The 15462-nt window shown below is 37.3% G+C and overlaps 1 protein-coding gene across 1 annotated transcript; it reads right to left on the reverse strand.

Moving 5' to 3' along the window:
- Positions 1-3928: 3928 nt before the first annotated feature.
- Positions 3929-14782, reverse strand: LOC139723289 (aqualysin-1-like). The gene is made up of 8 exons (XM_071634548.1): positions 14666-14782; positions 14035-14178; positions 11679-11805; positions 11205-11314; positions 10258-10405; positions 7786-7973; positions 6878-7049; positions 3929-4062 (listed from the first exon to the last, which is right to left on the reverse strand). The coding sequence occupies exons 1-8, from the start codon at positions 14780-14782 to the stop codon at positions 3929-3931; spliced, it is 1140 nt and encodes a 379-aa protein (XP_071490649.1).
- Between the last annotated feature and the right edge of the window lie 680 nt (positions 14783-15462).

The following is a 15462-nucleotide window of genomic DNA, read 5'->3' on the forward strand; positions in this document are numbered from 1 at the left end:
TTGGTAACAGGACCAGCTCTCATGGGGGTCATTTGTTTCAAAAAGAAGTTGAGAAAATGAAGTGGCCAAAAAATGGTGAACACAAGGAGTATTTCTAAGCAAGTCGTACATAAGGCCATCTGGCCCGGGAGAGGAAGAAGCCTTCTTGGTTTGTAATACCAATTTCACTTGTTTGGGTGTAACCGGGGTTAAATCAAATTCATAATATAATTCATCTACGTTTATGTATGGGAACCACTGGAGCTGATCAAAATCAATGTGCTCAGCTCGGGAGTATCTTTGTCGACAATACTCATCTGCCGTTTCTTTCGAGAAGGAAATACTGGAAGTAGCTTTATTAAAGTCTCCGTTACATACTTGTTTTGAGAAGTTCCAGAAGTCTTTTCTGTAGAGATTTTCCTGGTAGGCTGCCGTTTTTCCAGCTTTCCTTTCGTCAGATCGCTTTTTTCAGAAAAGATACTGCTTTAACTGCTGACCGAAAGTTTTTTCTGTCTTCCTCAGTGCTTTCCTTGCCAAATGCTTTTCGACGGAGAATGTTTTTCTTTTTTCACGCGTCAGCTAGAGTTTTTGGTTCATGTTCGACGTATGCTCGTGAGTTGTTTTCTTGGACGAAGTCGGGTTGCGAAGCGAAGTAGCCGAAGACAGTATGGCTGAAAGATCGGCGGCCTCCTTGGGGGTCAAGATGTGGTGATTTAGGTCACGATGAATAGGTGCTATGAGTTCTTTCAGCTCATTGTTCCTTTGCTGCCATTCATTCCTCGCATACTGTGGGATGGCTAAGCGAGTAAAAGCCTCAGTCTGAGCTATGTGGATGATTAGCAGCAGGACGACGGAATGCATTATACCTTTGCAGCCCATTATGCACTTGCGAAGCTTGATCACGTGGTCAGCTAAGTGGAGCCACTAAAACCTTTGATATGGTAGCAGCTGGAAAGGTAGGGGGCTGACAGCGATAGGCTAGTGGGGTGGGTCAGCGGGTCGTCACCTTGAGCACCCGTTATGGTCGTTATAATTTCCGAGTAAGAAAATACGGAATGTTCTGCCGATATTATCTTAAATATCAACCGATAACATATCAAGTTCAACGACGGGTTAAAATGTTGAGACACTCACCATAACAGTGATAACAATAACGATGTCGGCGGGCGCGGTCAAATCCGGAATTTTGGGCAAAATTTTGCAGCGGTGAAAAACCTTTCCGAGATTGCCGTTGCGCCCTCTATAATCAGGACCATTATCATGCATCGGTTCGGCTAATTAATCGCTTGGACACAGCAGAACCAGGTAATACCTCATTTTCATTGTCATTACCTGAAGTTTTCATTGAGGTATGCTTTATTTAGACTGTTGAAATTATTCTGACATTTGACATTTCCTTATGTTTAGTACTACAGTCAGGTCTTGTGGATTGTTCGTTTATCTGAATATTTGTTGCATTATTTTGGAGGTCCGTTCGCCGAAGATAAATTATAGAATTCGTTTTTGTTTTTTTAAGAAAATTAAATAAGGTTCATTAGTCCGGAAGTGAAATGAGGTTCTTCTACACTAAACTAAGCTTTGGATTAAACTGTGTCCATACTGGACATTCTAGACATCATGATAGCGATGTTCATTGCTTTTTATGCTTCTTGTTAACAAGAAAGTGAGTGGAATTCACGATTTCTCGCTCATTACAAATCAAAATTTAAAGACTTAAGTACGTATAGATTTAGAGAATACCATGAAACTCTGCACCATACCATTCTCTTTCATTTCATATCATGTGACGTCATTGCCACGCTCTTCGTACCTTTCAGTTTCACACAGAAATTCGACTGTATGCGACGTGACTTCGACTTCTTGCCAGTTGACTGCATATTTTGGATTTCATTGAATAAAACATTGAGAATGTAACAGATGAATATAATATCTCACTGGTAACTCATTTGTCTTGATGAGTACAATTTATTGAAGAAGCCTTTATTTCCACAATTTTACGATAGGATTTTCAAACAAGCTAAGCGTGTTGTACATGAAATAAGCACCTATCGGGAAAAAAAAGTGCCATCGACTTTGTGTAAGCAACGTAAAATCCAAAGAAACAAAGGGAACATTGAACTTTGTCTAACCTGTAACAATTGAAAGAAAATAAGGGAAAGGATACATGGGAGTATTTTACACATCATATCAAAAAAGCGTGACTGCATTAAGTTTGATCATAATTATGCTACACCCATGTAAAGTGTCGTTTGCAGAATGATGGAATTTATTATTGATATTTTTATAAATCTTTAACCTTTAAAATTCTACTTTACAAAAAATAATTCTTCAGTTTGATCATATAGTTATAAGCGATAAATAATTCTCTCAATCTTTTTTAATAAACACAATTTATCAATGAAATATTGGTGGGTATTACCCTAAGCAAGTATACCGTAGTTCAAATATGGAAATATGAGACTATGCTGTAAAGTAAGTAAAATGTGAGTGGGAGAGAAATACTTTAACTTACTAAGACAATGTAATACCAGTATTCCGAGATATATTCCGAGACGTTGCCAGGCAGCTTTTCAAGTGAATTACTAAAAACAAAAACCTAGTCTTTTGCAAATTAACTCTTTATGTGCCTCGTTCGCACGCCTGACGGCATGCCAAGTTCGCATATTCTGCTCAAACGCACAGTCCCGCCCAAACTGATTGATAAATCCCTAACAATATTCTATGAAAGCGTTTCTCGCAGTACCATTTCTGTCACAAAATTTGCTTTTTATGTGGTGATTGACATCGAGCATTTGTTGAGCAGTGTTCACTACTGGATTTGCTAATAATTTACAACAAACCAAAGCTTGGCATTTTCTCTACAATTTTTGCTCATTACATGCTCAGGGTAACAAAAATCTATTAAAGGGATGGTACAGTTTGGGTGGAGATGAGAATTAGGCTTTTCACTTTTTGTGAGATACCAAGAAAACACTTATGATATAGTACAGAACATACCATTTTAAGAGGAATTAAAAGTTTATTTGACAAAAATTGGGTTTGGAATGACTGAAACATCCAAAAACAAAGTAAAACAAAGTGATCTTAATAAAGTGTGGGTCCCACACTTTATTAGAATCGCTCTTTTTTTTATATCTCAGCCATTTCAAAACCATTTTTCATCAAATAAACGTTGAATTCCTCATAGAATTACATGCTCTTTCATATCTTATAAGAGGTTTCTCATTATCTCACCCAAAAAATTGTTAGAAACCTGAAATTAGGTCTCAACCATAACTGTACGATCCCTTTAAAGTTACACAGATTTAGATAAGATGTTTTCCGAAGAATGCCTACGTTGTTGTCTCAATAATGTGGCACACATGAGTTTTACACCATGGCACATAAAGAGCTAAGTGATAATTTGTTTGCCCGTATCCATTGTGTAACGTGTTTCAGCTCTTTATTGATAACAACGGTTAAGTTGGACTAATTAGTGTGAGATGAAGAGAAAGATGAATCGGGAGGCTACGTCATATTTTGTCATGAATTATATGACAGAAACTCTTTGATACCTGACAAGAACGCAATTGTTTTTTCCCATCGAGATTCCCCGAGTGACTGTGAAGAAGTTGCCAAGTGAGCCTAATTTTTTTTTTGTTTACTTTTGTGTTGTTTGGAACTATATGCTTTTCTTTGTATGAATATAATCACAGACGCAGACATTAGTAAGGTGACTTCGGAAGCGTCAGCAAATCGAGACATGTACATTGAACACAAAAATAATGTGTAGTGAGTGCATGGAACAATGACTCTTTTTGCTTCTTTATTTTTGTAATTTAATCTCACTTTATGTCGCTATTTTCGACTAACAGGTCACCTTATACGAGTGAGTTGGAGTCTTGACAAAAACACTCCTCCTAAGTGATGTGCAGTACTCGTGCCTTTTACTTTCGCACTTCGAAGTAAATTACACGTACAGCAACAAGTTAGGGGTACCCATTGTATCTTTGACCTTGTCCCTCGTAGCTGTATTGGCTAAGATGGTCCTCACTTCGAGCGGGGTTAAATCCGGGGTTTTAGCCAGGTACAAAGCCGCAGCTCCTGTGAAACAAGAAAAAACAACAATTAAATCCTATATGTTTCTGTCTGCCCGAAATGTGTCCACATGACAGAATATGGTGCAGGATGCGGATAGTAAGACGACTCGACAGGGACCGCGAAATGGCTATTTATAATCATAGCGGGTTGGGATTGCTGTCATACTGCTCGTAAGTCAGGACAAAATGAAACCCCCGAGCGTGTGGTTATTGCAAAAAAAGGCTAACGTAGGGCCCCAGGTTTTCAGCTATAGAGGGTTAATTTGGCATACTAATTAGCTATGAAAAGTTAAACAGGCACAATGTGGGATTGACATGCCCTAATCCTAATACTATCCTAACCTTGTTCCTAATGTCATACCACCTATACCTATCAATTACTGCATCTTATTCCTAGCTGATTGTCATGAATATGCATTTGTGTGAAGTGGGTGTGGCCTGTTCGGCCAACGTTGGATCAGAAGATGGATCGAGACTGGGGACGATGGCGCTCGAGGCGAGGGGAGAAATAAAGCATTACAAGTCAGGGGGCTGTTTCATAAAGCTGTTCGTAGAGTTACGAACGACTTACGAGCGACTGGTGATCAGTTCTGATGTGTTATACTTATCAGAATTTCCATAACTCAACACAAGAACTGATCACCAGTCGCTCGTAAGTCGTTCGTAACTTAACGAACAGCTTTATGAAACACCCCCCCCCCCCCGTATGGTAACGATGATTTTGTTCGTAGTCGGAGAAAATACGTGTGAAATGCTGTTGTACCGCCAATATTTTCCTCCCTTCCGTGATAATGTATCATATTCTTTTGTATAACGACAAAAGTTTTGTAATGCGTGAAGACGTGGTTAATAAAATTTGGTCAAACATACCTTCATTAAGCCTATTTAGATACGACAATAACTCTTCATAAATAATGTACACTCTTGTATAATACAAATAATTGTGAATAACTCAATAACGTAGGTACAATTTTTTAACAGAGTTAAAACGTTTGAACCCAGCCTAAATACTTTTTATTTTCAAATTTAGATTTTCTCATTTGAATATTCATAAATATGCATACATTTTCTTGATATATGCCCTTATTTGTTTTATGTGGGGCCCAATATGTACCAACATGATTTAACTGGTATCAAATTTTCCAGTTTGATTAATGATGTAGGTCTATGGGTTTAAGTACATGTACCGACCAACTGTTTACACACACACACACACACACACACACACCCGCACACACGCTCACACACATGCACATACACACACATTTCAGTGCAGGACTATACGAAAACCCATCATGCTCCCTGCTTGCTCATCTGTGCCCATGCGAAACCCAAGGGGCAAGCCCATAGGAAGCCCATGTCAGTTTTCTCATGTCTGCCTTTGGCCAGCACACAAGGGCCCCTTGAACACTGAAGGATGACCCGCAATAATAGCCCTTGCCCATCTCCAACCCGGCTTGCCCACATTTTACACATGTTTACCCATGTGGACCCCACATGGTTTTGTTCGTTGGGAAACCACCATTCAAAAATAATGAAGAATTGGAGGTAACCGTGACATGTACTTTCTCCATACTCGCGTCTTTTTTTTCTCTCTCTCTCTTTCTCTCTCTCTCCCTATCTTTTTTTTTCTTTCTCATTGTCATTTCCTAGAGCTGCACGCTTAGTAATAAAATGGCATGCAAATAATGAACATCCCACCACCAAAGGTTAGAACCGCAATATTTCACCATTCCTTTTTTAGTCTAAATCATACAGTTCCCATAAAATTTGATTGTGTGACATATCATACATAATTAGTAATGGTAAAGAGTAAAGAGTAAAAGACTACGAAAATGCGTCCATAATCAGTCACATACAGCATATTTTGCAACATTTCCAGTCAAACTATTTAAGACAGCAACGCTGGAAAATGATATTCTGTAAAAAGTGCTACTTATTAGTCATGCACTATGATAAGCATAAAATGTTAATTTCTGTTCAATCAAAAATTTGTAATTTTGGTCGATTGGTTCAATCAAAACAGTTGTTAAAAGAATATAAGTTTCTGTATTAAAATCAAGTAACGTCGAAGTATCATAAACTTACATCATTTCATTTGATTAAAGAAATCTTCGGCTGAATGAACATTTCTGTAAAAATAAAGTAAGTTAAAAATATCTAAAGCGTTAACTTTCATCAAAGTTATACATTCATTATATTTCCTTTAAATCTCAAGTTTCTCATGTTACTCAAGTTTACAAATAAAAATGAAGTGTTTTTGCTGGGTAAATGAAAAAACACATCAGAATTGCTGTAATTAGTTAAACTTAGCAAATCTGTATTTTCCTGTAGAAATACAGATATCTTTTACAGTATGTGTGCATGTGTGTGTGTGTGTTTGTTTGTTTGTAAAGGGGAACACATCCTTACCCTTGTTGCCCGTAGTCCTATTGGTAAGTCCTAATTTTAGTTGAGTTAGACTTGATTTTGTTTGGAGCATAGCTATACGTCACGTCAAATCCTCATTAAATATAATTATCTCCAAACAAAGGCAGCATGAACTTTTAGAATATGAAACACCAATTCATTCTCTGCTCTTGTACTAATTTACAAGTCTGACGGCCGTCTTTATCGTCACCGAATAAGATCAGACAGAGAGCCTTAATATGTTAGCTTAACAACTGTCATTATGAAGGTCTCAAACAAAGATACGTGAAATTGCCAACAATCGTGGATGAGTTTCAACAAAATGAGGTAGAATAGTATTACACATTCCCAAGCGCTCAGTACTCGCCGGTGTCTGGTGGAATATCATGATAAATGATACACATACACACCTGCCACGTGAGGCGTGGACATACTGGTACCACTCTTTACTGTGTATTCAGAGTCATAGCCGATACCAGCACTTGTTATGTAAAGACCAGGAGCGAAGATGTTCACACATCCGCCGAAGTTTGAGAAGTAGGCTCGCGTGTCGTCGCTTCCCGTAGCGCCCACAGTGATAGCCTGAAAGCACATTTCAGAAGAGCGAAATCGCAATAATTCAAACATTCATTGAAACCCGATAAAGAACTCGTAATAGTAAGGATAGTGTATGCGCACATAGCATTGACGTAGAGTCACGACTATGAATATTGCAATACTTGTTTTTGTTTGCTTTTCTCCTCTCTTTTTTTTTTTGCCATATTCTCATTTTCGTTTGTGTTCATTTCAGGCTTCTAATCTTATTCACGTGCAAACAGTACTAATCCTTAAATGTCTTCAAAGACAAAACATCGGATTTCTCTCAGCTCCATCCAAACGAAAAATCGCTTCTTCAAACACGTTTTACAAACAAACACGTTTTACAAAGGAGGGACGCGATGTATACCCTGGTTTGTCTTTGATGTATACCCTGGGTTCTCTTTGTTGTAGTTGCTTGGGTTTGGTGTTCCTGTTGTATTGAGTTATTTTCTCTTTTACATGATTTTGACTTGACTAAGTAATGTCCAAAAGAAAAATAGTAGCCAGCTAACGTTTTCCAGTATTTGCCGTAAAAGTAGTTACTTGTTTTGCTTTGTATTTTCCACAGTTTGAACCTCTTTCTATTTTCAAAGGAAAATTTCCAAAGGAAAATTCTCTGCTTTGTTGGGATCACTCTTAGTTTTTGAATTTTACTCAGGCATGGGGCTTATTGCAATCATTTTGTTGATTTATTTGTTTGATCGCACAATGTGTATTGACAGTATATGTAAGTACGCACGTCTTGGGCCCTGGCAGGTACGCGGTAGCAGGCATCGTAGTCGTTGTTGCCAGCAGAAACGGTCAGTGTGACTCCAGATTGGACCAAAGCCTCTACGGCCTCGTCCACCGCTGAAAATGTGGCCACCCCGCTGAGTGACATAGAGGCAACGGCAGGCCGTTTGCCGTTCGTGGCGACCCAGTCCATTCCTAAAAAAAGGAAAGTGGCAAGAATACTTCAGAGGAAATGTGTGTTTCTAAAATAATCCTTTGCGTGCCAATGAGTCAAAAGTAATATGCACAAATTTTAACGAATTCGAAAAGATAATACGTGATACACAGAGGATTAAAGCGAACACATCGTATATATTGCGATGATATGGGGTCAATAAACGAAATGACTTCGTCTGCTTAAATAATTCAAAATGGGTGCACGTGACGAGCTTGACACCCACAAGTCATACAGCCCTTGAGTCACAGGCCTCGAGGTAGACACAAAGTGAACCTGCCATTGAGCTCGACATCAAGTAAAATAGGCCTGTGAACTATACGGTCCACCATCTCGACACTATAGGCAAATAAGACCAATGAGCTCGACACTAGGCAAACATAGCAAGTCCCAGAGTCCGACACTAGGCAAAAACGGCCAATGTAACCGACATTTGATTACGTCAGATGCATCAGAGTCAGTCTCATGGGCCTATTTTGCCTAGTCTTGATGGACTCGTGGGCCTTATTTGCCTAATGTCGAGCTGGTGGGCCTATTAAATTGCCTATTGTTGAGTTCGTGGTCTGTAATACTCGTGGACTGTATGACTCGTAGGTGTCGAGCTAGTGGGATGACGTCCAACCCCCTCCCCCAGACTGAAGTGTGAATAAAAATTAGAGTAAAACGTAAATCATTCTATCCGGACAATTCGAAGCTGGATTCTTTTCGTGGATTGAAGTATTCTACTTGTAATTCAGATAGACATTAAAATTCTGTTACCTCTTTGTATTAGGATTGTCAGTCGTACTTAGACGCTATTTTCATTGTCTCAAATAATTCATTTCAGTGCTTTATCATTATCCCCAAAGTCAACATTTCTCTTCTTTACATTCTTTTATACATGCATGCTTTATTTATTTACATCCCAATGATATCAATTTTAGCAGGGTGATATATTCAACAAAGGTTGGTCGGATACGTAATGATAATTATGATGCAAGACACAAATAGCAAATCATGTATTAATGAATATGGTCGAGTGTGACGCAAGAAAAACATGCTACTCATTCGTGAAATACATAGTATAAGAAGAGAATATGCAAGTAAGGAAAATCAAAATCAGAATTTATACGCTTGCCTGATCATGAATTTATTCAATGTTAAAGTATAAAGAGAATTATAAAAGACGATTACAGAACGTAAAAGAACAAAATGAAAATGAAGGGAGAGATGGAAAACAAAGGAAATCAGCCAGCCTGATGCTATAGGTCCTGGCATCAATCTTCAATATTTACAATATAAAAGATAAAGTTTCTTCCAAAATTGTTTAAAAATGTGCAGTTAATTTTCTTCCTTTAATTTGCAGTTGAATACACTGGTTTGGGAAGTATGACACCATTCTCAACTATAGTATCATATTTCTTCTTCATGTTTCGAAGGTACATGTCATGAAGTGATGCATTAAGAAGCTTACGATATAATTCCAAAACACGATGACATCTAAAGTATGCGACAGAATTAAGTTACTTTGAGGCAACGGTTCTAAAAACATTAATACTTAGGAGAGGTTTATGTATTATACTGAGTTTTGAACTCAAGCTTGTATTTTTGTATGAAAGTATTATTTTCGTATTGTTCTTATGTATGGTAAATTTATGAATCACGTCCCTAGTATAATTAAAAGGTCTATATGCGCATACCCTGTGAAAATAAAACGAAATGAATGAAGAAATAAACATTCATGCAGTTCCTTTTTCAATCTCTTTATTCTTTCCGTTTGCGTTTCAAATTATTTCCTGTATTTACGCTTCTTTGTTTGGAACTCATCATATCCTATGTGTAATGATATCATATCTTACGTATAATGATTGTGATAATGATACGCTGTTGACAAAGTGCATTACAGATAAAGTGTAATGTCATTTACTGTATTAGAAAATAGTCGATTTTTCATACTGTTTCCTAGAAATTATTTAAAAAAAAAATGTTTCCCCGTATAACATGGCATCCCTTGCTTTCAATGTATTTAGGCATGTGTTGGTGTTGTTGGTTTTCTATTTCCAATTATAGGATGGATTTTTTTGTGTCCTAAATTTTGAATTTTTTCTTTTTTCCCTTGCCTTTCATATCATCCCTGTTATACTAAAATTCAAAGGCTTCATTTCATTTGGGTATACCAAACAGATAATTGTCATAATGAAAGCGTTCTATGTTAAATTCTAAAATCATATTTCAAAAGTTTTGAACCAAAATTGTGGTAAAAAAAAATCAAACGCAGTAACGAACCATCAATAATGCCAGACCATGAGCCGGAGCCTGTACATCCGAGAACTTTAACGCCATAAACCTTGGATCGCGGCGCCACGCCGTACTGTGCCCCAGCGGCTGTTCCAGCACAGTGTGTTCCATGACCGTTACAGTCGGTGCCATTCCCCTGAACCCACGACGCAGGTATGAGTATACAAATGTAGAGTATGATTAAGAAAGTTAATTGGATCATTCATCTACTTATAATTTTCTCCACTATAGGTCAAACAAACAAAAAACATATACTTGACAATACCGATGAACAGTGTTTTGAAATATACTGTCATCTTGCTCTTCGGTACAGCTACAGGAAAACGTAATGTATGCGATTTACTATGTGAGTGAAAATTGAGTGAACATTATTACGTCATCTAATCTTGAGAAGGACATTTCTGCTTAAGTTATTCCATGCGGTCAATATTTTTTCAAACGTAACAAAAGATTTGTACATCATTTTCAATGCTGTCATGCTCAATAACAGCGTATATAGCTTGTAATACTATTCATTTTTATAATCACAGTAGACGTGGTAGATAGCAGCTTATCAGAGTAGGCTGATGTTGAAATTGGAGGCTCGTAATGTAGACTATCTAATCAGATTATTTGACCGACATGAGAAATAGACAGACATTGCAGCTGATTAGATTAATCTACAATTAACACAGGAAAAAACAACCACTCGAAATCCCTAAAGTCAACATAAGTGACAGATTAAACTATACTGCTGCGTGTCGTAACGATGTGAGCAATACCACCTGTCATATCATGGCTTTTGTAATTTGCACTCGAAAAATTTCATAAAGCACTCAACATTCAGTCACGATATTACTACCCTACTTAAATTACCTTACTTCTGATAAGATTTCCAAGCCACAATCATACTTGAGTCAAGGATGTTCGAGAGTACCAAAATGACGTATTTATACCATTTCGCTGCCTGTTGCGTCATAGGCAAAGGTGGCCCTGTCCTCAAACTCCTGATGGGTAGTCCTCAGTCCCGTGTCTAGGATGTATACATGGGCTCCATCCCCGTCACCTACTGTAAATAGCATGATTATCCATTTTTTATGTGTAGAATATGACAGAGGCACATTTTCCATGTCGTGATAAAATCTTTAATCAGTATAAAGAAACAGAACTTTCATCTATGTAGACGGAAACAGGCAGACAGGCATACGTAAGGAGAAAAAAACAAAACATCTTAGTGGGTATAACTGGACAAAATTCAAACCCACAGATTCCTGTAATATAATAGTGCATAGCAGTGTATTTTGATAGAATGCAATCCCTCAAAATAAAACGGTACGCTTCATTCATGCTTCCTGGTAGAAAAGTAGTCAGGTAAATGACGTTTATGTCGCTCATTTATCGATAAAAACAAAACCAAAGAGACGAGTTACCGCTTGGCTGGAAAGTGTCATCTAAAGGCAAATCACGCTGGTCGATTCGATCCAAGCCCCAGGTTACATCATCTGCATATGCCATGCCATCTTCCTCCACGTAACGCACAGCGTCATGTGACCGGATCTGAAGTATAAGAGGTGGAAGAGAGAGGTGGGTAAAGATTGAACTGAGACATGGGTGCAAACTGAAGAAAATAAAACAAAAAATTTAAATGTGTACATGTATAGCAGTGTTCTGATTTGACATTCAATGCATTTGCAATAAAGAGCACTTTACTACGTGTAACACTGACCCAATGCTGACTGATACATTCTCCGAAACATGTTGTGCTGAAATAAAATGATAAACTTGAACCAACATTACGGCTGAAATTTTAGACTAATAATAAATCTATTCAATTTATGATAATGCATGGATGATGCATCTTATGGGGAATAGTTCTGTTCCCTGTGTCTGTATGTTGTATAACTTCATACAAATGCACAAAGAAAGATATAAGTCGAGATGTTTATAATGCAAGTGATTGACAAATTGACCTTCATCGACGTAATTGAACAGTAAATATGCAATACCCTCTGTTATAAGGGATAGGAACCATCAACTGGCTATCAGATGGGAGCTCGGCAGTCTAGTGGATATGACACCTGTCTAATAGGAATGAGGAGATCTTGAGTTCGAGTTCCATTAGAGTATGTATGCCCATCATTTTTATCATGGCTATACCTCAGACACATAATAGTCCAGTAGATGGTCTCATAGACCATTTACATGACCTGGAAAAGGTGTAAGTACGAGGTTTTTTTGTTGATTTGTGTTCTAGAATGGTATTTAGATAAACTTAGCTTGGCTGCTACCTTAGCAACCTTGAGAAACTTTTTTGGAAGCAGCCTTATCAGCATAATCATATACTTAGCAAATGTTATACAATATGTAATAAATTGCTAGTTTTAAACCAGGAGGCCAAAAACAGATACTACAAGTTTTCAAGGGTTTTTATATGACGAGAAATCCATCTGTATCAACACTTTCTATTTTGAAATGATGAAAGGTTTCTTAAACATGCAAATTACCATAATGAGTGAATTTGCATAAGTACAATTGTCTAGAACATGGTATAATACTATTTATATGCCGTGGAAAAGTTTATGGTAGAAGGTTTTTTTTCTGTTGATTCGTGTTTTAGACGAGTATTGTAAATTAAGTAAATTAAACTTCGTTGCCACCTTGGGAAATTAACTTTATTAGTCTTACAAGCGTATTCAGCTAATTAGCATAATAATATGTAATGATTTGCTAATTACAACCAGGAAGTTATGAGGAATCAATTTAAAGCAACAATTTTCATTTTGAAATTATAAGTTGGTGTCTCAAATATGTCTCAAATGTTTGTTTGTTTTTGCTGCTTCGAGTTTTAGAAAATTCAAGCTTTGAGAATGAATTTAAATTTCAACAATATAAAAAAAGCTCCCTCTCTCTCTCTCTCTCTCTCTGCCTTTTCCTGCTCCTAGATATTACAGTCTCAAATAATTTGAAGAATTCTAGAATTTGATTGCTTGGTCCAGGTTCAGGTCAGGGGAGGGGGATATCTCCCTTCCCCCCCCCCCTTTTTTTTTTTAGATGAAAATTAAGAATTAGCTCATTATGCTATATCACTTGCATGTTTAAGACACTTAAATCATTAAAAGTTCAAAATGGAAACTGTCGTTATAAATAGATTCCTCGTCATAGAAATCGCTCTCGTCATAATTTGCTAAATATGCTAATTAGACTGCTGAAGATAATTACCTCGGTTGCCACCTTGGCAGCAAAGCTTAAATTTACTTCAAGACCATCTACAACACCATTCAACTAAAATCCTTCCACTAAACAATCTCTCCACATCATATACATAGTATATGATACTGTCAAATACTAGACAATGTAGTTCATTATGTTAATTTGCATTTTTAAGACACTAACATCATGTCAAAATGGTGAATTTTGCTATGAAGGGATTCTTCATCGTAGAAAACCTTTGAAGAGTTGTATTATCCATGTTTTCTGGCGTCCTGGTTGAAAACGAGCAATCTATTACAAATTGCACATATGCTAATACATGATAATGCTAATACATTTTAGGCTAATAGCAAAAAAAAAAAAGTTTACTTCAATATTCTTCGAGAATACGAATAGAACAACACTTAACAACTTCTTCGTTTACAAAAAAAAAATGTCTACCCAACTATAACGAATAATCGGCGTCAATGAAGGCCTTTTTGTCCAGGAGCAATGAAATCAATCATTTATTTGCAGTAATACTGTATGTAATAGCAAAGTGCTATATGAAAGGAACACGAGAGAGATTCTACTCACAATGTCCAGAGCTCTGCTATCGCCTAGGGTAACAGAAAATCCATTAAGAACTGTCAGGAATTTATGCGTGATGTCAAAGACGACTCCGGCCTCAGACGAGATCGATGACATCGACGAAGTCACTTCCGAGAGATCGACGTCACTCTGTATAGCATAAAATGGATTCCAGTGATGATTTTTACAGTCTTACACACGTTGAATTTTGTCTTTATTACTTCAAATCATACTGTAAGCAGAAATATACAAGTAGAAGTATTCAAGTGCGACATAAGTATAGTATTAGAGTGATTACAAAAAAGAACCAAAAAAAAAAAACGTTATTTCACTTCAATCGCATAGAACATGTACTAGCAAGACGTCCAGGCATGGCAATGCGGTCTAGAGTAGGCCTAGAATTCAAGTAACAACCCCCAAACAAAGAATGGTTTGTCTATGGTGTTGAGAATGTCAAACCCACACTTTAAGACGGGGAGCATCATAAGCACTTCAATAAGGGGAAGATAATGGTGCCTCTAAAGTGACTTTAAGATAGATTTCAATTTTTATTTCTTTTGTATTAATTGAGGAACGAAATGTAGAAATAACCAATATTTACATCGCTACAATAACATCAAATTCAACGATGACTTGCCTTTAGGACAACGATGTAACTTCCTGGAACTTTTCCTGGGGAACGGTAGAGTGGCGCCCAAGCCGATAGACTCGGCGTAGCCAGCAATAACATGATCACCATTCCAGCACACCACATGACGATACAATGTCTTTCTTTTTATTACCACAGTATTTCAAAACTCAAAATGCTGCTGTTCCACAGATGTGTCGGCGTGTTTGTATCCTGTACAATGACGACTGCGAAAATTTGCAAATCTTGTTCAGTTAAAACGATATCAACGTCCTTTGCGCTCGTTTATATCGCGTAAACGATAACTTCACTGTGCGTGGTCGGGTGCTTGTGTAAATATGTCAACAAATGTGAATAATTATGTGTGTGTAAGTTTGTGTGTATAACAACCTCCGTGCATCTGTGTGTAACATATTTGCTTATCGTCTTGTGTGTGGCAAAATTACTTATCTAACAATGTGTCTCTTTCACACGGTCATTTCTATTCCAAGAAGAGGAGGGGTGCGGTTGGTGACCTTTTAACATCACTGCCGTTTATTGGAGGTAGAGTTTCATGACGGTCAAGGACAGCTGCAAATTGTTTTCTACAGATATTGCAATGGAACGGACGAAGAACTATCAACTAGATACTGATTTCATTACACGACGAAGGGTTAACTGTGTGAATGCTATACCTTTCTGATTTTCGAAATTTTTAGTGATTTTGTTTCATAGCCACTGATTAGATTAGCAATGTCGTCTTCGATGCTGAATATACCATTTAGAAGATGTACTTCTCTGAAAAAAAAATACCAGCCAGGTGTGCT

Source organism: Diadema antillarum, unplaced genomic scaffold (genome assembly GCF_040938485.1).
Source record: "Diadema antillarum isolate AM-2024a unplaced genomic scaffold, OU_Dant_1.0 scf00000184, whole genome shotgun sequence".
NCBI classification, from domain to species: Eukaryota; Metazoa; Echinodermata; class Echinoidea; order Diadematoida; family Diadematidae; genus Diadema; species Diadema antillarum.

What these genes read in the sequence shown, in the direction of transcription:
- LOC139723289 (XM_071634548.1), bottom strand. Translation starts at nt 14,782, where the DNA reads ATGTGGTGTGCTGGAATGGTGATCATGTTATTGCTGGCTACGCCGAGT. An exon ending in ATAGCAGAGCTCTGGACATT is followed by an intron (nt 11,806 to 14,034) that starts GTGAGTAGAATC and finishes CTTATACTTCAG; the next exon opens with ATCCGGTCACATGACGCTGT. An exon ending in ATGGTCTGGCATTATTGATG is followed by an intron (nt 7,974 to 10,257) that starts GTTCGTTACTGC and finishes TCCTTTTTTTAG; the next exon opens with GAATGGACTGGGTCGCCACG.